Source organism: Prionailurus viverrinus, unplaced genomic scaffold (genome assembly GCF_022837055.1).
Source record: "Prionailurus viverrinus isolate Anna unplaced genomic scaffold, UM_Priviv_1.0 scaffold_62, whole genome shotgun sequence".
NCBI classification, from domain to species: Eukaryota; Metazoa; Chordata; class Mammalia; order Carnivora; family Felidae; genus Prionailurus; species Prionailurus viverrinus.
In genome coordinates, this window is record NW_025927624.1 from 86,324 (window position 1) to 110,251 (window position 23,928).

General features: G+C 41.9%; 1 protein-coding gene across 1 annotated transcript in view; it reads left to right on the plus strand.

Moving 5' to 3' along the window:
* The window catches only part of LOC125159789 (ankyrin repeat domain-containing protein 26-like), a 212,382-nt gene that overhangs the window by 82,734 nt on the left and 105,720 nt on the right, over positions 1 to 23,928 (plus strand). The window contains exons 16-19 of the mRNA XM_047848411.1: positions 3,729 to 3,819; positions 7,684 to 7,720; positions 13,100 to 13,172; positions 21,422 to 21,512. Of these exons, the coding sequence (XP_047704367.1) occupies positions 3,729 to 3,819; positions 7,684 to 7,720; positions 13,100 to 13,172; positions 21,422 to 21,512 (292 nt within the window). The remainder of the gene's footprint in view (positions 1 to 3,728; positions 3,820 to 7,683; positions 7,721 to 13,099; positions 13,173 to 21,421; positions 21,513 to 23,928) is intronic.

Below are 23,928 nucleotides of genomic sequence, written 5' to 3' on the forward strand. Positions count from 1 at the left end.
TAGGGCTTAATCCAGAAAGAGAGGGAGGAAAATGAAGAAGGAGATCTAGAAAAGTATAGAGAAAATGCGCAATCAAACCCACAAAGAACCAGAACAGAGGAACAAAGGGAGAAAAATATATAGATATATCTCTATCTATCTATCTATCTATCTATCTATCTATATCTATGTATAGATATACAGGTATATATTAAGATATACAGATAAATGTAGAGATATAATTAGCTTTGACCCACGTCAACTCGAGACTACTAGACTGTTTCCAAAGGGAGAAAAGGAAAGAGGAGAGTAGAAAGAGAAACAAGGGAAAAGAGAAGAAAGGGAAAGCAAAGGAAAGAAAAGATGGGCGCCTGGGTGTCTCAGTAGGTGAAGCGTCCGACTCTTGAATTTGGCTCACGTCATGTTGTCACTGTTGGTGGGTTCGAAACCCCCATCAGGTTCTGCAGTGAGAGCATGGATCCTGCTCGGATTCTCTCTCTCTCCCTCTCTCTGCCTGTCTTCTGCTTGATCACTCACTCTCTCTCTCTGTCCAAATAAAGAAATAAACTTTTAAAAAAAAAGGAAAGACAAAAGAATAATAACTCAAATGAAAACAAACAAACTAAGATAGAAAACCGGAGGAGAGTTGTCTATTGGTGCCTGGGACTGGTGGCTGTGCTGGTCTAGACGACGGGCTGTCTGGTCCCATGAGTGTCAGTCTCACTCCTATAGAGAAGCAGTTACGAGGCACAGGGAGTCAGGGTTTGGTGTAATGGGCCTGCCTCCACGGAGGCTCAGTGTCCATTCCCTGAAGCCCCACGATGTTGGTCATGGGGAGAGAAATGGCGACACCCCAATCTCTCCTGCCCACACGAGGTGTCTCAAAACTCACTGTTTAGGCTATCCTCACGGAATAGCCTGGGGAGCCGGCTTGTCTTGCTGCACAGTCCCCTGTGCCACCTGAGCACTGAGCTGGGATTCAAAACCCTGTAGGATCCCGCTTTGCTCGGACCTGGTAGTGGAGTTGCGCCACTCTGCCCAGTGGACAGAAGGCCTCTGGCTCGTGCCTGCACGGTCTTTTTCCCTTGGTCAGGGCAATACCTCCCCTTTCCACCGTACTCAAGGTGTTCTCTCCCAGTGTAGCCCTGAGATTGCTACCAAGCCTAGGGGAGGCTCCCTCCAAACCAGGCATGGGAGGTGGTAGCTCTGGTCTAGAGAAAGTCTGGCCACCTTGAAAATACTGTTTTTTCAGCCTCTAAGGCGGTTTTGCAAAGTAGAAACTGGCTCTCTGGACCTCTCCTTGGTCTGTGGTCCGGACAGGCTTTCTCATATCCAAAGGCACTTCCCACAGCCTCTCTCTCTACCTTCCTTTCGTTTCTCCACCAAAGGGCTTCCCCCACCTCATGCCTGTGCTGCCCATTTTATTTCTCCCAATTCGCATACACACCCTTCTGTCCCGCCAAGCTGTCACTCTGCACCTGTGGAGATTTTTCTGTCCCTCTGCAGCCTGTATTCCTGCCATTCCAAGTGTTGTGACCTCAATACTGCTGTGTTTGAGGGACAAGGGAAATTCTGATCCCCTCCCCTGCCATCTTGACTCCCCCCTCCACCTTTTACTTTCTTTTTCGCAATTTCAAAGTTGGGTGCCTAATCGACTAAGTCACCCAGGCCCCCCAGGAATACTTGTTTTCAATGGGAAGATGTTCGAAGGCCAATAAAATGGCCCTAGTGTCCAGAAAAGAATGGCAAAGTTAGAATCGGCTTTTGATTTTCTCATGTGGGGCTATAATAAGTTCCAGTAAACTCTTAGTGGAGACATCATATAGGTATACGTTGGACCCTTGAACAAGATGGGTTTGGACTGTGGGAGTCCACATACATACAGCTTTCTTTTCAATAAATACAGTACCATCCTGTATTTTCTCTTCCTTATGATTGTCTTTTTCGTCTTGGGTTTTTTTTTTTTAATTATTTATTTTGGGAGAAAGAGAGGGGACAGAGCAGGTGAGTAGGGAAGCGGGGTCAGAGAGAGAATCTTCATCAGGCTCCAGACTGCCAGCGTTGAACTCAGGAAGTCTAGATCATGACGTGAGCCAAAGTCAAGAGCCTGACCCTTAACCGACAGTGCCACCCAGCACCCCTCCCTTACGATTTTCTTAGTAACCTTTTCTTCAGTTGATAGTGTAAGGATACAGTATGTAATACATATAACAGGGGAAACATGCATTAATCGACTGTGTATATTGTTGGTAAGCTCAGCATTCCGTTATCCTAACCCTGACCTCCCATGCTCAGTGTACAGAGTCAATGGCCAAATGAAGCCGAAAAGGTAGATTAGACCTAGAGAGCGTACACAAGCGCTTCTGCTTTAATGTTCTGGTTTTCAATACATATATACTTTTTGATTTCTAAGTGTAATTGCTTCGAAAGTAGGAAATTCAGTAGGCATTTTTGTTTTTTGGATTTGGTTTTGAGGTTTCAAAAGATATTTGTGGATTTTCGAGTGCATGGCCATCAGAGCCCGTAACCCTTGCTTTGTTCAAGGGTCAACAGTAGAGTGATTTGGTACTTTTGAGATCTTCTCAGTGAGATTAGTGTAAATGTTTTGACCTTAATTACTTGGTCCTTGTATACTGAGTACGTACGAAGCAGTTAGCTACTGAGTGTACAAGTGGAGGGTTTAGGTTGTTGTGGTCGGAGCAGAAAAGTAAGTCAACAGCAATCCGTTATAAGTCACTATAAAGGCTTCATCGATAGGAAATGGACAATGTTAGTTGAGAGAAAATTGGGGGGGGGGCGTTTGTAGTGAGGATGAGGATGAGAGTGGGAGTGGGAATTTTGGTAGTCGGAAAAGATCTGAGAGTGGCAAAAGGTGCCAAGTGAAAGATGAGAAGGACCAGTCGTGTAGACCGTGGCGAGGGACATTGTGGACAGAGAGGACCACGGATCATCATTTTACTCCAATGTCTTGGAGTCACCAAGAAGTAGGAAGGCTCACTCCATCATCATAATCATTATTATTGTTGTGTGTAAAAAAGAGAGTGTGCATAGGGAAATGAGTGACTAAGACATACATGTTCTTATACTTGCCGTTTGAATGCTTACTACACATTGTGAAGAGTTCCATACCTATATCTACATTGTTTCTGCTACTAGTTCACCGTGATTTTCAGAAAAGTTTTTTCTTACTACTTTGCCATTCGATCCAACCCTTCTTTCGTCAAGAAAAAGGTCAAGCCTTTGTTTCCCTGAACGAAGCAGCAGCTACAACAGTGTTTTGTTGATACTCAACATGATACACTCCAAAGTTTCTGATCATGTGAGGTATGAATTGACACTGAAACAAATGTCTGCCATTTGGTTAGAAGCAGTTTTCATTTATAGCAAGTACATTTTAAAGAATTTGTTTCAAAACTTATTTCAAATGTCCTTTTATTTTGGTCAGGAATGCAAAGGAAGGTGTTTTGTTAGTTCCTTTTTGAAATCTGCATACAAGCCAGGCTTCTGCCTTTGAAAGTCTTTATTCTGGCCTTCCATGATCAGTTTAGAGAGTCAATAGCCAAATGAAGATTCAAAGGGACGCTGAATCAAGAGAGCATATGTGAGGTTTTGTATTTAAATGTTTTGGTGTTCAATACATTTTCCTTATTTGTAAGTCTGATTGTTATTAAAATCATAAATTCAGAAATTTTCTTGGAAAAGGCTTAGGAAGTCTTCACGCAACTCATTACTGATGCTACTTTTAACAGAGTATGTCTGAGAAGCCCAACAAATATGTTCCTCATGTCTCTGGAGCTGTGGATCAGAAAGGGCAAAGGATATTACATGGACAAGTAGAAGGTAAGAACTGTATTTTATTCAAAGGTCATTTGACAGAAGGTTGATTTAAAACAGGAATACTGATATGTTCTAATATCTCAAGAAAACGGCCTGTTAAGTGCATAGGAAAGAGAAAGAGATGTGAAAAGGAGGTAAGTTGCATATCGTATGTGGTGTCAGCAACAGATTAAATTGAGAGTGCCACCAAAGGAGCTAAATGACTAGTTCCCTTTCAAGACACTGGAAGGCCCGAGGAACCCCAGGAAAGAAGAGAAGAGCCAAAGAGGGAATCATGTGAATGGCAGAGACTACAGGGAATAAATGAAGGAAGGTAAGCCGGTGTGTATGGTGTTTGTACTGGAAGGTGGTAAAATACACTAGTTCTTTAAAGGGAAGAGCAGACTATTGGAAATGCAGCAACACTATCAGGTGAGCTTCTCGTACCAGAATTTGTCAGAGTCGTATCCCCAAATGTTCCCACTCTTACTGTTATCCTCACTGTTGGCAAGACATTAAGGCCTGACCTAGCTGATGATGCAGAGTTATGTCCTAAGTACCATGGGTGAACATAAGCGTTTGTAGTCAGCGATAAATGTATATACGTTAATGCCATATAAAATGGGGGTACTTCATACGGTAGTATCCTTTAGGGCAAAATAAGAGAATTGGAAGGAGGGTCACATAAGGAGACATCAAGATAACGCATCGGACATTTTGGATGCCGTATTTGTGACTTTTGATTACTTTGGCAATAACTGCCTTTAATAGGTGAACTATATTTTTAATGTTCTGGGAAAATAAGGAAAAGAAACAAAAGCACACTATAATCAGTAGTATGTTTTCATATTCTGTCTGACAGTTCTGGTTGTTGTAGAATGATCCCTGTTACTTCTTTGATTCCTATCTGCCAGAAAAATGAACTAAGTCCTAGGGAGTTGGAGAAAATTAACTGATTTTTCATCTTTCAGAGAACTTTTATATGGTAGAACATAGGGGCAATCACCAGGATTTGCTCTCTCTCTCTCTCTCTCTCTCTCTCTCTCTCTTTTCGGAGTAAAATAAGATTGTTGCTTGTTTCACACTTTCTGACATCATGATTTCATGTATTCCTTTTAAACCTTTCTTCAAATGGATATATAGGTATGTAGGAATTTTCAAGTCAAATACCAAGAAAAGAGATTCCAGGAAAGGTATTCTGTGACATAACCTTCTGACTGTAACCACGTGTAAGACATCAACCCAAATAATAAAATTTCACAAAGTGCAGTTGTGTTAGAGGCATCCCAGTGACACCCAGATTTGATGATTCACTAGAAGAGGTCACAGGACTCCGCATATAGTTGTAGTCATGCGTGTGGATTGGTATGGGGACAGGCTAGAAAGGCCAATCAGCACCGAGCAATGGTGCACGGGGTGAAAGGCCAGAGGAAACCAAGCACAGGCTTCCAGGAATCCTTTCTCTATGGAGTTGGCAGGATGTGCTAAATTCCTCCAGCATGAAATTAGGACAGCACAAGTGAAATGTTGTGGGCCAGTACGAGGCTTATGGATACTCAGTGCCCGAGGTTTTCATCAAATGCTAATCACATAGGCATCTTCTCCTTAGCATGTCCCCAAGTTCCAGGTTTCCAGAAAGGAAATCAAGTGTACGGCCTTAAGCACATTGAGTGTAGCAGCACTTAGGCACAGTGAACCACTCTTAACCAGCTAGGGAATGGTGGGAACCCTCCTTAAATCCAAGATCCCAGGGAACAGCCAAGGGCCAGTCATTCAAGTAGGATGTTCTGAGGGTAGCCATCTTCGGCCTGCTGGGTGAAATCTGTTCTGCATAGGAATTATAGCCCTGACGTCATTTTTGGTAGTGTCTTCAAATTTTGTTTTACTAGCAAGTAACATGACGGTTACCATGGTACTGGTTTCAGTTTCATCATCCATATGAAGTAGGTATTTGTGTAAAAAGTACTAGGGCAATATTAGGTCATTATCATCTTTTTATTTTTTTATGTGATTAAGCTTTCATTATGATTCTTAGGTGTGATCAACATAATGATTTTTGATTTAAAATTAGAATGAAAATCTCTTAATTATCTGGAAAACCCAGGTTTGATTCCTATGGTGCTGAACCCCTGTTTGTAGGTATAAGATTTCGGATCATATTCATCAATTGTTTTCTTGCCTAAGTATACAAATAACTGTTGTATTTTTGTGTTTTGTTTATGCATTTTCATATACTTCCAAATGGGAGTCAGTACCCTATTGTGTTACTTTGATCTCTATTTTAATGTTCAAGGTGACTGTATCATGAGTTAGTATATGCTAAGAGTAGCTTCAATGGATACCATATTTTGTTGTTTTTGTTGTTTCATACATTTAATAAGCCTGATTTTTGACATCAGTTTTAAGTTCACAGCAAAATATAATAGGAAGTACAGAGAGACCCCATATACCATACCGCGCTCCCGTACACGCCTAGCCTCCCCTGCTGTTAACATCTGGCACGACAGTGGTCCATTTTTAGTAGGATTTTTTTTTCAGTTCCTTGGTTTAGTTTTGAGCGAGAGAGCATGCATGCGTGTGAGCAGCCAAGGGGCAGAGGGAGAGGGGGGAAAGAATCCTGTGCTGTCAGCACAGAGCCTGATGCAGGACTTGATCCCATGAACGGTGAGATCATGACCTGAGCTCAGATCCAGAGTTGGACGCTGAAGCAACTGAGCCACCCAGGCACCCTGACGACAGTGGTGCATTTTCTACGGACACGAACTGTTCATTTGGAGGCCAAGTGTCTAATGTGCATTAGTGTTCAGCCTTGGTGTTATACATTCTATGAGTTTTAACAAATGTGTAATGATGTGAATCCACCTTTGTGGTATCGTGTGAAAGAGTTGCACTGCCTTAAAAGTCCTCTGTGCTGTGCCCGTTTATCCCTACGTTCACCCCAACCCTTAGCTCCAGAGCCTTGCTCTCTCCAGGTGTCATATAGTTAGAATCATAGAGTGGATGTCTTTGAATGTTTAGAAAGTGAAAATATCCTGGTAATTGAATGTAGGCATTCAAGCTATTCTTTGCCCTTTGTTTCGTTTAGTTGCTCATCAGTAGAGGATCTGCTGGCCTCTGCCTCCCATGAAAAAAAGTATGATTTCTCTAGATGTGTGTCACCTAATGGGGAGGGTTGAGAAAAATGACATCATGAACCACTACAGAGCACTCACATTGGGATCCTCCTCCTCTGTGATGTGCGGTGGGTCTAGATAGACTCTCTAGCAATGGAAGGAGACAGCCTCAAGAGGTTAGAACGATATCAAACAGGAATGCCAAATCTTTCCTTCTTGCCTTGCCAGTGGAAATAAGGCCAGGGAGAGTCTGTTTGCTATGGTTTGGCCATGCTGCAAAGTACAATGGCTATAGAGCACACGTTGTGAGGGGGTGTTTCCTCCTAAGACTGAGGAGTGTCTGCTGAAGAGCTGGGGAAGTTCTGCCGTGTTCCCGCAAAATAAAGATACTCTCTTTCAACTCCTCTAGGAGTGGAAGTCCAGAAAAATCATGCTAGTTTCAGTCTGACATTGGCCGCTCATGATAATCATTCTCCTAACGCTACCAGTTGCCTCCAGTGCCATAGAGTCGGTCAGTGATGGCCATTGTAAACATCAGTTCCCCTGTAGGTGTCAAATTCTGATAAAACCCATTCTTGCTTTTGGTCAATATAGAGGAGAAAGTAAGATTTCTTAGTGCTTTAAGCCTACGAATGGTATAATTACCATTCAGTGTAGTGTGGTTTCCAGGTGTGGTCCCAAAGCAATACTTTTTCACAAATCGTAAGCCGTACACTTGTAATTTCCTCTATTTTTTCGATTGTTGATTTAACATGTATTTTGCTTTCTTCTTTAGGAGCAGATAAGAATGCTGAGGAAGATTCTATAGCCAGGTAGGATTTTTATGGATTTGTAAAAATGACATTTGCTGGGGCACCCGGGTGGCTCAGTCGGTTAAGGGTGTGACTCTTGACTTCAACTCAGGTTCGTGAGTTCAAGCCCCACGCCGGGGTTTGCACTGACAGCCTCCTTGGGATATGTTTCCCGATTTCTGTGTGCACTCACTCTCAAAGTATAAAGGAATGAAATGAAATGAAACGGATAATGAAAGGAAAGGAAAGGGAATGAATGAACTGAAAATTATGTGTCTCCTAAGGGAACGCAGAGAACAAAACCAGTTGTTGCGTGTTCTACGCTGGACCAGACACTATATCCTATGGGTACCATCTGTTCAGTTATATAGTCATTGTACAGCTTTGCAAAGTAGCTGTGTTATTGTAGCCTACTTTTTATTACTTTGGCAACTGTGGTTCAGGGAGGTTGATGACTCGACCATGCTTCCATAGTTAACGGGTAGCTGAGGGGCTTTGCCCGTCAGCCCTTGAAGCTTCCGCATCCATTCTCTGGTTCCTCAGCAGCACGGAGATGAAGATACAGATCCTAGGGCAGATCAACTCAGAATGTCAAAGATAATGATGTCGGAACACGAATTTAGGGTTTGCTTAAGAACCCAGGTTAGTCCAAGCATTTGGCCTCATGTATTTGACCACTAGTGCTAACACAAGTCATTAGTGCAGTGGTAACTCGTCCCTTGTTTTTACCATCCGAGATTTTAGGGTGGATGTCAGCTATGGCCATGGTGTCAAGGCTTTTACATAAGCAAGATGTCGTCAGGCAAGTCCTTAGACGTAGTGATGTCCCCTCTTCTTGAGACAAATGAGGTTTCTGTAAAAGAAGGATATCTAGTTGTAGACCATGTTACGTTAATTAAACTCACTCTCTATTTTGAGGATATTGCTATATGATTCTCTGTTGCCTAAGTTCCCAGGCTGGTTTCCCTTTGGGCTAGTACCCTTGTCTAGTTCTAGGAAGCTTTTTGGGTTTTTTTGCAGCTTTTTTTCCCCATGACTTTTTGTACTCTGTTTTTGCCTTTTGACTTTCTTCTCTGGTTTCCTTGCTATTTCTTCTTCTTTTTTTTTTTTTTTCCAAAAATTTCCCCACTTCGGCCAGCGAGGGACTCCCGTTCTTCTAGAGGCCAAATCAAAAGCACTTAGGGTCTCAAGACTTACGGAACCACAGACATTAATTCCTGAAAACACCCTCTGGTACGTCAACCTATGTTTCAGCTCCTTGCCCAATGGTTGTTTCCCTGTAGAATTTGAAACTCAAAAGAGATTGAAGTGACCTATTTGGATATGATAAGTGACAGAAATGCGATTTAAATTCTGGTTTTCTTTTTTTCTTTCTTTCTTTCCTTTCTTCCTTCTTTTTGTCTTCATCTTGCAGGCAACTGTTTTAAAAATAGAAAGCTGGGGAGTTGGTCTAATGAATACAGTGCAGGAGGGTAAGAATCGACTTAGCAGAGGAGACCAGGTTTCAAGGAGAACAACACTGAGTTGGTTAGGAATACGAGTTTGAGAAAAGATGTCAGAATATGGGGGTTTATGCCAAGTGAGATAAAGGTGAATGACAAGAACGAAGGACCCAGGATTAGGGGAGTTGTTTAGAAAGGCATATTCAAATAGAGAGTTCAAGAGGGTCGTGACCAGGTTTCTGCTTTTGTGTGCGTTGGTTTCATTGAAGGTGCGAGCATACCTCAGCTTTTCTGATGAGAGAGATTAAAAATCATTTGAGCAGCTGGGAAGAGTCTGTTTACAGCAAATAGAAATATGATATCCCCTACTTCCACCCCAACTGAGGGAGGATAGCTTAGATCCTCCCAAGGAATTGGGGGTGGGGGGTGGAGATTCCGAACATCAGGGATGTATGGCCCAAGGCAAGCTGTCTCCTCACTCCACCTCTTTTCCTAAATCTGTGATGCCCTTCCCATGTACTTGTAGGGCTGGGCAGGGGTAGGACTGACTTGTCAAATCAGTAAGGGAGCTTCATCTGGATCGGTGATAACATGCCTATGTTGAGGTGACTGTGTGGATGACTGAGACTGCCAGTTAGCTTGTTCTCCAGGAGCAGGACATGGTTCCTACCCTCGGTCATTTGAGCCCATCCTTGTTGTAGGTGTGTGTGGCTTCATAGGCTAAAGATTGAAAGGTTGGGGGATGCCACAGAACCGTGCCGAAGAGTGATATAGGAGTGGGAGCTCATAGGGAAGAAAATAGTCAGGCAGCGTATAGAGAAACAGAGGCACAACTACCAGGACCATTTTGATCACAGTCTCTGTCCTTGGGTAGCTGAATGCCCCTGAAGGCTTGGAATGTCTTGCTAGTTATTATGGACCTAAATAAGGCAAGACCAGTGTGGGAACAAAGTTGGCCTTGGGAACTTTGACTCTTTCCATCTCTAGTTAGTACTACCACTCATAACATAGAAACCGAAACTTTGATACGTTTACTTAAACGGAGGTCTACCTGACACACAAGGTAATATGTGATGCAACAACTCTGGATGTTTCACCGTGATCGCCATAAGCGTAGCTCCCATCTGTTAATGTATGATGCTATTACGATACCACTGGCTAGATTCCCTATGCTGTACCTTTGAGCCTTGTGATTTATTCATTCTATAACTGGAACCCTGAACTCCCCTCTCCCCTTCCCCCACTTTGTCCATCCCCCCACCTCCCCTCCCTTCTGGCAAGAGTCAAATCTCTGCATTTATGGGTCTGTTTCTGCTTTTGCTCTGTTTGTTCATTTATTCCCCTTTTTACATTCTACACAGAAGTGAAATCATATAGGATTTGTCTTTCTCTGTCTGACTTATTTCACTTACCCTCATACCATCTAGGTACATCCATGATGTTGCAGATGGCAGCATCTCATTCTCATTTAGAGCTGCGTAATATTTCAGTGTGTGCATGTCTGTGTGTGTGTGTGTGTGTGTGTGTGTGTGTGTGTCTGCGTGTGTGTGTGTGGTGTCTTCATGTATTGGTGGACACTTGGGTTGCTTCCGTATCTTGTCTATTGTAAATAATGCTATAATAAAGATAGGGGTGCATATATCTTTTCAAATTAGTACTTCCCTTTCCCTTGGGTAAATAAATACCCAGTAGTGGAATCACTGGATCCTGTGGTATTTGTGTTTTAAATTCATTGAGGCCCCTCCATAGTGGCTTTCACTGTGGCGATACCAATTTATATCCCATGACCGGTGCACAAGGGTTGTTTTTCCTCCACACCCTGAGCAACCCTTGTTGTTTCCTGTGTGTTGAAACTGAGCCATTCTGACAGATGTGAGGTGAGAAGTCATTGTGGTAACGTTTATACATTTCATTTTCAACCATTTCAGAGCATTGTCTGCCTGTCACATTTGGTTATGGAAACTCAGACTGGGTCTTTCCTGGAGATTTCACAGGGTAGGAGAGGTCGAGGCCAAATAGAGAACAGAAAGCTTTTTTTAAAACAGGGTCCAAATTGTGAAAGCCCTGTACTCTGGAAAGCGTAAAACACTGATGAAAGAAATTGAAGGTGACAGAAAGAAAGAGAAAGACATCCGATGCTCACAGATGGGAAGAATACATATTTTTAAAGTGTCTACACTACCCAAAGCCATCTACAGATGTCATGCAATCCCTGTCACCATACCAACAGCATTTGTCACAGAGTTAGACAAACAAGCCTACACGTTGTATAGAACCACAAAAGGCCTTGAACGGCCAAAGCAATATTGAAAACGAGGAACCCTGGAGGTATCGCAATCTCAGCTTTCAAGTTCTATTCCAAAGCTGTAGTAATCCAAACAGTATGGTGGGTACTGGCGTACAAAATAGCCTTATAGCTCAGTGGAATAGAACCGCAAACCCAGACATCAATCCACCACTGTATGGTCAGTTCATCTTCTACAAACAGGAACGACTATCCAGTGGGGAAAAGGCATTCTCTTCACCAAATGGTGTTGGGAAAACTGGACAAGCCACATGCCAAAGAATGAACCTGGACCAATTTCTGTACCATACACACAAATAAACTCAGAATGAATTAAACACCTAAGTGTGAGACTTGAAACCATAAAAAAAAAATCCTTGAAGAGAGCACAGGCCATCATTTCTCTGACTTTGGCTGTAGCCACATTTTACTAGTTATGTCTCTTGAGCCAAGGGAAATAAAGCAAGAAAAAAGTTTGGGGGCTATATCAACCTACGAAGCTTTTGCACAGTGAAGGAAACCGTCAAAACTGAAAGGCAACCTCTGGAATGGGAGAACGAATTTGGAAATGTTTTGCAAATCCAGTAAAGGGTTAGTATCCACAATGTCTAAAAAATGGATACATGTCAACATCACCCCCCTCCAAAAAAGCCCAGTTTACAAATGAGCAGTAGACATAACCAGACACTTTTCCAAAGACAACATACAGATGGTCAACAGACACATGAAAAGATGCTCCCCCAAACTACAACGAGATACTACGTCACACCTGTCAGAATGGCTACACTCCAAGACACAAGAAGCAAGTGTTTGCGAGGATGTGGAGACAAAGGAAACCTCTTGCACCGTTGGAGGAAATGCAAATGGGGGCGGGCCCTGTGGAAAACAGTATGGAGGTTCCTCACAAAATTAAAACCAGAACTCTCCTATGATGCAGTAATTGCACTCCTGGATACTACCCAAGAGAATACAAAAACACGAATTCCACGGGACACACACACTCCTGTGTTTATTGCAGCATTATTTCCAACACCCAGCGCAAGCGTCCATTGACAGCTGAGTGAACCAAGACGAAGCCCTATATGAATGTATGTGTGTGTGTATATGTATACCCATACACACACACACACACACACACACACACACACACGGTAATATTACTCTATCATAAAACAATGAAATCTTGCCGTTTGCAATCACCTGGATGGAGCCTGAGTGTAGTATGGTAAGCAAAGTCAGGGAAAGACAAATGCCATATGATTTTACTCATGTAGCACTTAAGAAACAACAAACGAGCAAAGGGAGGAAAGAAAAGGGGAGAGAAACCAAGAAATAGGCTCTTCACTGCAGAGAAGAAACGGCTGGTTGCGGAGTGGAGGTGAGTGGTGGGAGGGGTGAAAGAGATGATGGGGATGAAGGAGTGCCCTTGTCATGATGAGCACGGGGTGAGTATGGAGTTGGTGAATCACTATATTGTACAACTTAAACTAAGATAACTCTGGATGTTGCTATTACTGGCATTAAAATAAAACTTAATGAAAAAACCAGAGGCCAATTTTAATGATACCAAGAAACTTCGTGCAATAAACAGATAGGCGACCTTTCCCTTAACTTTTTTAAATTGTGTTGTTAAATGAATGAACATGTGTTTCTTTTATTTTTTTTGCTCTAAAGGCTTTCCGACAAACCTGGTCCTGATGATTCATGGTCTACATCATCTAGCCAAGTCTTAGATTTTGGGACCAAGGTAAAGTACCCTCCTGTGAAACTCACTTTCCTGCTCTGAATTGAGTTTTCTCCCTTATTTACTCTGAACATTTAAGAGGAGCCTGTGTATCATCATTTTATGTGTGTCATGGAAAGTTAGCAAGAACAAACCACTTTACAGATACATGACACGTTGAATGTTTTGTTTTGTTTTGTTGTACTTTGGTAAATCCTACAGGTGGAGGCTGATAAAAGAATGGGCTGGAAAATATATAATGACCGTCATATTATATTGGGAAAAGCTTTCCCATCATGGAGGCCATATGACATTTGTTTAAGGATAAGGATTCTCACTGTGATAGTAACATGACTGATAATACTCATGCCCAAATGAAACCTGATTGGGTCCAATAATCTATTGCCGGTCCCCCCCCCCCCCCCCCGCCCAGGGCAAGTTTTATTATAGTGACATACAGGATTTTCTTTGGCTCTATCCTTTGTTCTACATTTAGACTAAAATAATATTAGAAAAGGTAGAAATTTAGATGTTTACATTATTTCTCAACATTTACCTTACAAAGCTGTTCTCCTGTAGTTTTCAAATAACTGCATGAAGAGTAAGTTAAAATGGTGCATCTCCCCGAAGAATACGTATTTTGCTGAAAAGAGTAGCTCTATGAGCAGAGGCTCTTCATAGCCAAGTTGTCAACTTTCTGATTTCAGAAATCTTTCCTATTCTAGCTTTGAACACTATCTCCTCCTAGTCCTTGTGTCAGATTCTAAAATTTAAAGCTTCAGACATCTGATATTTATTTCAGTATTCATTTAAAGCCCCTCAGTCATGATAAGCTCCTGGAGGTTAGGAAACACACTTGTTTGAGTCCTCGAGCTCCTAGAATAACGTCTTGCTTGGAAGAAGCAATGTCATGGTTTTTGAATGTGAATAAATGAGTAGGGAAATGGAATTCCGTAGAATGGAGTTTGAAAAGTAACAAAATACGCATGATATATCACAATTAAATATGTGAATTTAAATGTCAGGCTTCAGTTTATATTCCGTTTTAGTGTCTAACATGTATAAACGCAAATGAATTCTATTGAGGAAATCAGGAGTTACATAAGAAAGAAGGTTACAGTATATTTTTAGTATCCTCCTATTGTGAGCTTAAAATTGCAGAGAAAAAGTCCTCAGCCTTTGCTTGTGTAACCCCATCTGTGTCGCATTACACACATCCTTTGAGGGTTCCCATTTCTTCCTAGAATTCTCATTCCCAATTCTTTCTCCATAGTGAATGTTGACGTGTTAGGAACCTCCCTTTTTCTGTTCTTTTGTTAGTCTAGTAATAATTTCTAGCTTTTCGGAAGCGATAGACTCCAGGAATTGAAGAGTTTATTTATAGTGAAAAAAATTAAATTCTTTATTAAAGCATTTATAACCAGATAACTGTAGAGTGATAAGAGTCAGTATTATTAGGGATATACCGTGAATCAAAGCCTCTCTTTTACATAAATATTAGATAGATAGATAGATAGATAGATAGATGGATGGATATAGATATAGATAGATAGATAGATAGATAGGTAGAGATAGAGATAGAGATAGATATATATATAATATACAGTTACATACACATATATATTTACACTTATATATACACACACATACATGTATACATATATATGTACACATACAGACACACACACATATATATATGTATATATATATATGTATATATATGCACACACACACACACACATAGAGACATATATCTTTAAAAGGTTTAAAAGAGACTATTGTTCATAGTATATTCCCAATCCTACTTATATACCTGTTGAAAAATGCATGTTGATTCCACTTACCTTCTTTTGCTCACATTTTTCCTTTTCTTTTTTGTCTTAAGCTCATGCTTGATTGATTGGTCATGTGGTTTTTTTTGTTTGTTTGTTTCTTTTTCCCTCTTCTCCCCCCATGCTTTTTACGGTATTTGTAAAATTTTTTTAAAGTTTATTTATTTTTGAGACAGAGAGAGACACAGAGTGCAAGCGGGGTAGGGGCAGAGACAGAGGGAGACACAGAATCCAAAGCAGGCTACAGGCTCCGAGCTGTCAACACAGAGCTCAACGTGGGGCTGAAACCCACAAGCCGTGAGATCATGACTCATGAGCTGAAGGTGGATGCTGAACTGACTGTGCCACATACGTGTTCCCCGCACCAGGCTCTTTTTTAATGGTTTACCCCTACCCTAATTTGTCCTTGCAGAAAGTATTTTTTTAGTGTCTGTTCTTTTAGTACATCACTTTCTGTCAACTCCATTGTCAACATTTGGTTATGGAATTCTACTGTCTGTGTGTGGTTTCCATCCAGGACTCATTGCCCCACAAGGTTTATTATTCTTGTTTTTCTCTCTCTTGGAAGGGGCTGAGCTAAATGTTTTTGAAATGTTTGTATTTCTCTTGGAAAGGGAGGGAGAGAGAGAAAGAATGAGCAAGTGCTCGTTGTTGTGATCTGACAATATGCAAGGTATGATCTCAGTCCTTTTATATTTGTGGAGGGCTGTTTTGTGACCCAGGATGTCACTTGGAGTCATTGGAGAATGGTCTCTGTGCACTTAAGAAGAATGTGCGTTCTACTGCCGTTGGATGAAAAGATCTTAACATATCGGTGTTGATATCCATGTATATAAATGCATATATATTAGGCCCATATATATCTATGTATATCTGAATACATCTGGTCCAATGACACATTGGATCTGTGTTTCCGTACTGATTTTCTGCCTTGACGATACGCCTATTGCCATGAGTGGAGTCTTAAAGTCGTCTACAATCATGGCATTTGTATGTATACATTTAATCATGTTTGTGATTAATCGATTCATATGTGTGGGCGTTTCACTTTGGGGCCATAAACATTTGCAAGTGTTAGCTCCTCTTGATGGATAGACCCCTTAGTTGTGACCCAATGCCCTTCTGAATCTGTTCCTACAGTCTCCGGTTTAAAATCTAGTCTTTCTGGTGGAAGTGTGGCGACTCCAGCCTTCTTTTGACTTCTAGTAGCATGATAGGTGGTTGCCCATACCTTCACTTTGAATCTGGAGGTGTTCTGGGGTCTAAAATCAGTTTCTTGTTGACAACATATAGATGGATCTTGTTCTTTGGTTTTGTTTTGTGTTTTACCCATTCTGATTCCCTGTGTCTTTTGATTGGGGCCTTGAGCCCATTCACATTCAGAGTGATTAGTTAAACATATGGATTTAGTGTCATTGTGTTATCTGAAGGTGTCATGCTTTTGGTGAGGCCTCTGGTCCTTTGTAGTCTCTGCTGCTTTCCCCTCACAGAGTCTCCCCTTAGGATCTCCTGTAGGGCTGGTTTAGTGGTCATGAACTCCATTAGGGTTTGTGTGTCTGGGAAAGCCTTTCTCTCTCTTTCTATTCTAAATGACAGCCTTGCCGGGGAAGGGATTCTTCGCCGCAGATGTTCCCATTCAGCACATTGACCGTTTCCTACCCCTCCCTTCTGCCCTGCCAAGGTTCTTTGGACAGGTCTGCTGCTACCCTTATGTGTCTTCCCTTGTCAAATAAGACCCGTTTGTCCCCAGCTGCTTTCAGAATACTCTCCTTATCTTTGTAGTTTTCCAGTTTCGCTATGGCATGTCGTGGTGTTGACCTGGGTTTGTTGATTTGGAAAGGAATTCTTCTGTGCCGCCAGGACTTGCATGCCCGTTTGCTTCCCCAGATGAGGGAAGCTCTCAGCTATAAGTTGTTCAAAACAACCTTCTGCCCCTTTCTCTCACTCGTCTTCTTCTGGGACTCGTAGGATGTGGCTAATATTTCATCTCACCGAATCACGTCGGTCTCTAGTACCTGCCTCGTGATCTAGTCATTTCCTTCCTTTCCTTTCTCTGCTTCATCTTTGTCCACCATTGGATCTTCTGTTCACCGATTCTGTCTGCTGCTTCTCCCGTCCTTGCTGTCACTGCATCTAGTTTACTTTGTATCTCCTTTACACCATTTCATTTTCAGCGTTCATCGTGACGATTCCTTAGGTCCTTGATCTCTGAAGCAGTAGATTGTCTGCTGTCTTCTGTGCGTGGTTGCAAGCGCAACTATGCGTCTTATGAGTGTCATTCCAAAAATGTGCTCACATATATTGTTTCTGTGTCTTTTGAGCCCTTCTCTGGCTGTCCTTTCTTCCCGGAATGTTTTTTGAGGAGAATTCTTCGATTTCGTCGTTTTGGCTAGATTCCTGCCCTGTATGTGTGTTAATAGCTTGTTCTGTGTCCCACACCTGCGAGTACTACTATATTAAAAAGAGCTCCTACACGCTCCAGGGCCTGGCAGCTGAACAAATGTTTTTGGAGTGTGTTGTGTGCACTCTTTCGGTGCGTCTTTGGCTACTGTTCCCGCTACTTGGAGTGGCGGTTTGGGCCTTCCACCAGGTGTGCTTTGATTTGTTGGTCGAAGTAATCCTGGGAAAAAGGAGAAGAAGGTGGTGAAGTATCCTTAGCCCAAACCAAAAGAGAAATGACTGGAGTGGAAAAAAAGACCAGGCAGTGACTGAAAGGAGCTCTAGGGCTTAATCCAGAAAGAGAGGGAGGAAAATGAAGAAGGAGATCTAGAAAAGTATAGAGAAAATGCGCAATCAAACCCACAAAGAACCAGAACAGAGGAACAAAGGGAGAAAAATATATAGATATATCTATATCTATCTATCTATCTATATCTATGTATAGATATACAGGTATATATTAAGATATACAGATAAATGTAGAGATATAATTAGCTTTGACCCACGTCAACTCGAGACTACTAGACTGTTTCCAAAGGGAGACAAGGAAAGAGGAGAGTAGAAAGAGAAACAAGGGAAAAGAGAAGAAAGGGAAAGCAAAGGAAAGAAAAGATGGGCGCCTGGGTGTCTCAGTAGGTGAAGCGTCCGACTCTTGAATTTGGCTCACGTCATGTTGTCACTGTTGGTGGGTTCGAAACCCCCATCAGGTTCTGCAGTGAGAGCATGGATCCTGCTCGGTTTCTCTCTCTCTCCCTCTCTCTGCCTGTCTTCTGCTTGATCACTCACTCTCTCTCTCTCTCCAAATAAAGAAATAAACGTTAAAAAAGAAAAGGAAAGACAAAAGAATAATAACTCAAATGAAAACAAACAAACTAAGATAGAAAACCGGAGGAGAGTTGTCTACTGGTGCCTGGGACTGGTGGCTGTGCTGGTCTAGACGACGGGCTGTCTGGTCCCATGAGTGTCAGTCTCACTCCTATAGAGAAGCAGTTACGAGGCACAGGGAGTCAGGGTTTGGTGTAATGGGCCTGCCTCCACGGAGGCTCAGTGTCCATTCCCTGAAGCCCCACGATGTTGGTCATGGGGAGAGAAATGGCGACACCCCAATCTCTCCTGCCCACACGAGGTGTCTCAAAACTCACTGTTTAGGCTATCCTCACGGAATAGCCTGGGGAGCCGGCTTGTCTTGCTGCACAGTCCCCTGTGCCACCTGAGCACTGAGCTGGGATTCAAAACCCTGTAGGATCCCGCTTTGCTCGGACCTGGTAGTGGAGTTGCGCCACTCTGCCCAGTGGACAGAAGGCCTCTGGCTCGTGCCTGCACGGTCTTTTTCCCTTGGTCAGGGCAATACCTCCCCTTTCCACCGTACTCAAGGTGTTCTCTCCCAGTGTAGCCCTGAGATTGCTACCAAGCCTAGGGGCGGCTCCCTCCAAACCAGGCATGGGAGGTGGTAGCTCTGGTCTAGAGAAAGTCTGGCCACCTTGAAAATACTGTTTTTTCAGCCTCTAAGGCGGTTTTGCAAAGTAGAAACTGGCTCTCTGGACCTCTCCTTGGTCTGTGGTCCGGACAGGCTTTCTCATATCCAAAGGCACTTCCCACAGCCTCTCTCTCTACCTTCCTTTCGTTTCTCCACCAAAGGGCTTCCCCCACCTCATGCCTGTGCTGCCCATTTTATTTCTCCCAATTCGCATACACACCCTTCTGTCCCGCCAAGCTGTCACTCTGCACCTGTGGAGATTTTTCTGTCCCTCTGCAGCCTGTATTCCTGCCATTCCAAGTGTTGTGACCTCAATACTGCTGTGTTTGAGGGACAAGGGAAATTCTGATCCCCTCCCCTGCCATCTTAACTCCCCCCTCCACCTTTTACTTTCTTTTTCGCAATTTCAAAGTTGGGTGCCTAATCGACTAAGTCACCCAGGCCCCCCAGGAATACTTGTTTTCAATGGGAAGATGTTCGAAGGCCAATAAAATGGCCCTAGTGTCCAGAAAAGAATGGCAAAGTTAGAATCGGCTTTTGATTTTCTCATGTGGGGCTATAATAAGTTCCAGTAAACTCTTAGTGGAGACATCATATAGGTATACGTTGGACCCTTGAACAAGATGGGTTTGGACTGTGGGAGTCCACATACATACAGCTTTCTTTTCAATAAATACAGTACCATCCTGTATTTTCTCTTCCTTATGATTGTCTTTTTCGTCTTGGGTTTTTTTTTTTTAATTATTTATTTTGGGAGAAAGAGAGGGGACAGAGCAGGTGAGTAGGGAAGCGGGGTCAGAGAGAGAATCTTCATCAGGCTCCAGACTGCCAGCGTTGAACTCAGGAAGTCTAGATCATGACGTGAGCCAAAGTCAAGAGCCTGACCCTTAACCGACAGTGCCACCCAGCACCCCTCCCTTACGATTTTCTTAGTAACCTTTTCTTCAGTTGATAGTGTAAGGATACAGTATGTAATACATATAACAGGGGAAACATGCATTAATCGACTGTGTATATTGTTGGTAAGCTCAGCATTCCGTTATCCTAACCCTGACCTCCCATGCTCAGTGTACAGAGTCAATGGCCAAATGAAGCCGAAAAGGTAGATTAGACCTAGAGAGCGTACACAAGCGCTTCTGCTTTAATGTTCTGGTTTTCAATACATATATACTTTTTGATTTCTAAGTGTAATTGCTTCGAAAGTAGGAAATTCAGTAGGCATTTTTGTTTTTTGGATTTGGTTTTGAGGTTTCAAAAGATATTTGTGGATTTTCGAGTGCATGGCCATCAGAGCCCGTAACCCTTGCTTTGTTCAAGGGTCAACAGTAGAGTGATTTGGTACTTTTGAGATCTTCTCAGTGAGATTAGTGTAAATGTTTTGACCTTAATTACTTGGTCCTTGTATACTGAGTACGTACGAAGCAGTTAGCTACTGAGTGTACAAGTGGAGGGTTTAGGTTGTTGTGGTCGGAGCAGAAAAGTAAGTCAACAGCAATCCGTTATAAGTCACTATAAAGGCTTCATCGATAGGAAATGGACAATGTTAGTTGAGAGAAAATTGGGGGGGGGGGGGCGTTTGTAGTGAGGATGAGGATGAGAGTGGGAGTGGGAATTTTGGTAGTCGGAAAAGATCTGAGAGTGGCAAAAGGTGCCAAGTGAAAGATGAGAAGGACCAGTCGTGTAGACCGTGGCGAGGGACATTGTGGACAGAGAGGACCACGGATCATCATTTTACTCCAATGTCTTGGAGTCACCAAGAAGTAGGAAGGCTCACTCCATCATCATAATCATTATTATTGTTGTGTGTAAAAAAGAGAGTGTGCATAGGGAAATGAGTGACTAAGACATACATGTTCTTATACTTGCCGTTTGAATGCTTACTACACATTGTGAAGAGTTCCATACCTATATCTACATTGTTTCTGCTACTAGTTCACCGTGATTTTCAGAAAAGTTTTTTCTTACTACTTTGCCATTCGATCCAACCCTTCTTTCGTCAAGAAAAAGGTCAAGCCTTTGTTTCCCTGAACGAAGCAGCAGCTACAACAGTGTTTTGTTGATACTCAACATGATACACTCCAAAGTTTCTGATCATGTGAGGTATGAATTGACACTGAAACAAATGTCTGCCATTTGGTTAGAAGCAGTTTTCATTTATAGCAAGTACATTTTAAAGAATTTGTTTCAAAACTTATTTCAAATGTCCTTTTATTTTGGTCAGGAATGCAAAGGAAGGTGTTTTGTTAGTTCCTTTTTGAAATCTGCATACAAGCCAGGCTTCTGCCTTTGAAAGTCTTTATTCTGGCCTTCCATGATCAGTTTAGAGAGTCAATAGCCAAATGAAGATTCAAAGGGACGCTGAATCAAGAGAGCATATGTGAGGTTTTGTATTTAAATGTTTTGGTGTTCAATACATTTTCCTTATTTGTAAGTCTGATTGTTATTAAAATCATAAATTCAGAAATTTTCTTGGAAAAGGCTTAGGAAGTCTTCACGCAACTCATTACTGATGCTACTTTTAACAGAGTATGTCTGAGAAGCCCAACAAATATGTTCCTCATGTCTCTGGAGCTGTGGATCAGAAAGGGCAAAGGATATTACATGGACAAGTAGAAGGTAAGAACTGTATTTTATTCAAAGGTCATTTGACAGAAGGTTGATTTAAAACAGGAATACTGATATGTTCTAATATCTCAAGAAAACGGCCTGTTAAGTGCATAGGAAAGAGAAAGAGATGTGAAAAGGAGGTAAGTTGCATATCGTATGTGGTGTCAGCAACAGATTAAATTGAGAGTGCCACCAAAGGAGCTAAATGACTAGTTCCCTTTCAAGACCCTGGAAGGCCCGAGGAACCCCAGGAAAGAAGAGAAGAGCCAAAGAGGGAATCATGTGAATGGCAGAGACTACAGGGAATAAATGAAGGAAGGTAAGCCGGTGTGTATGGTGTTTGTACTGGAAGGTGGTAAAATACACTAGTTCTTTAAAGGGAAGAGCAGACTATTGGAAATGCAGCAACACTATCAGGTGAGCTTCTCGTACCAGAATTTGTCAGAGTCGTATCCCCAAATGTTCCCACTCTTACTGTTATCCTCACTGTTGGCAAGACATTAAGGCCTGACCTAGCTGATGATGCAGAGTTATGTCCTAAGTACCATGGGTGAACATAAGCGTTTGTAGTCAGCGATAAATGTATATACGTTAATGCCATATAAAATGGGGGTACTTCATACGGTAGTATCCTTTAGGGCAAAATAAGAGAATTGGAAGGAGGGTCACATAAGGAGACATCAAGATAACGCATCGGACATTTTGGATGCCGTATTTGTGACTTTTGATTACTTTGGCAATAACTGCCTTTAATAGGTGAACTATATTTTTAATGTTCTGGGAAAATAAGGAAAAGAAACAAAAGCACACTATAATCAGTAGTATGTTTTCATATTCTGTCTGACAGTTCTGGTTGTTGTAGAATGATCCCTGTTACTTCTTTGATTCCTATCTGCCAGAAAAATGAACTAAGTCCTAGGGAGTTGGAGAAAATTAACTGATTTTTCATATTTCAGAGAACTTTTATATGGTAGAACATAGGGGCAATCACCAGGATTTGCTCTCTCTCTCTCTCTCTCTCTCTCTCTCGTTTCGGAGTAAAATAAGATTGTTGCTTGTTTCACACTTTCTGACATCATGATTTCATATATTCCTTTTAAACCTTTCTTCAAATGGATATATAGGGATGTAGGAATTTTCAAGTCAAATACCAAGAAAAGAGATTCCAGGAAAGGTATTCTGTGACATAACCTTCTGACTGTAACCACGTGTAAGACATCAACCCAAATAATAAAATTTCACAAAGTGCAGTTGTGTTAGAGGCATCCCAGTGACACCCAGATTTGATGATTCACTAGAAGAGGTCACAGGACTCCGCATATAGTTGTAGTCATGCGTGTGGATTGATATGGGGACAGGCTAGAAAGGCCAATCAGCACCGAGCAATGGTGCACGGGGTGAAAGGCCAGAGGAAACCAAGCGCAGGCTTCCAGGAATCCTTTCTCTATGGAGTTGGCAGGATGTGCTAAATTCCTCCAGCATGAAATTAGGACAGCACAAGTGAAATGTTGTGGGCCAGTACGAGGCTTATGGATACTCAGTGCCCGAGGTTTTCATCAAATGCTAATCACATAGGCATCTTCTCCTTAGCATGTCCCCAAGTTCCAGGTTTCCAGAAAGGAAATCAAGTGTACGGCCTTAAGCACATTGAGTGTAGCAGCACTTAGGCACAGTGAACCACTCTTAACCAGCTAGGGAATGGTGGGAACCCTCCTTAAATCCAAGATCCCAGGGAACAGCCAAGGGCCAGTCATTCAAGTAGGATGTTCTGAGGGTAGCCATCTTCGGCCTGCTGGGTGAAATCTGTTCTGCATAGGAATTATAGCCCTGACGTCATTTTTGGTGGTGTCTTCAAATTTTGTTTTACTAGCAAGTAACATGACGGTTACCATGGTACTGGTTTCAGTTTCATCATCCATATGAAGTAGGTATTTGTGTAAAAAGTACTAGGGCAATATTAGGTCATTATCATCTTTTTATTTTTTTATGTGATTAAGCTTTCATTATGATTCTTAGGTGTGATCAACATAATGATTTTTGATTTAAAATTAGAATGAAAATCTCTTAATTATCTGGAAAACCCAGGTTTGATTCCTATGGTGCTGAACCCCTGTTTGTAGGTATAAGATTTCGGATCATATTCATCAATTGTTTTCTTGCCTAAGTATACAAATAACTGTTGTATTTTTGTGTTTTGTTTATGCATTTTCATATACTTCCAAATGGGAGACAGTGCCCTATTGTGTTACTTTGATCTCTATTTTAATGTTCAAGGTGACTGTATCATGAGTTAGTATATGCTAAGAGTAGCTTCAATGGATACCATATTTTGTTGTTTTTGTTGTTTCATACATTTAATAAGCCTGATTTTTGACATCAGTTTTAAGTTCACAGCAAAATATAATAGGAAGTACAGAGAGACCCC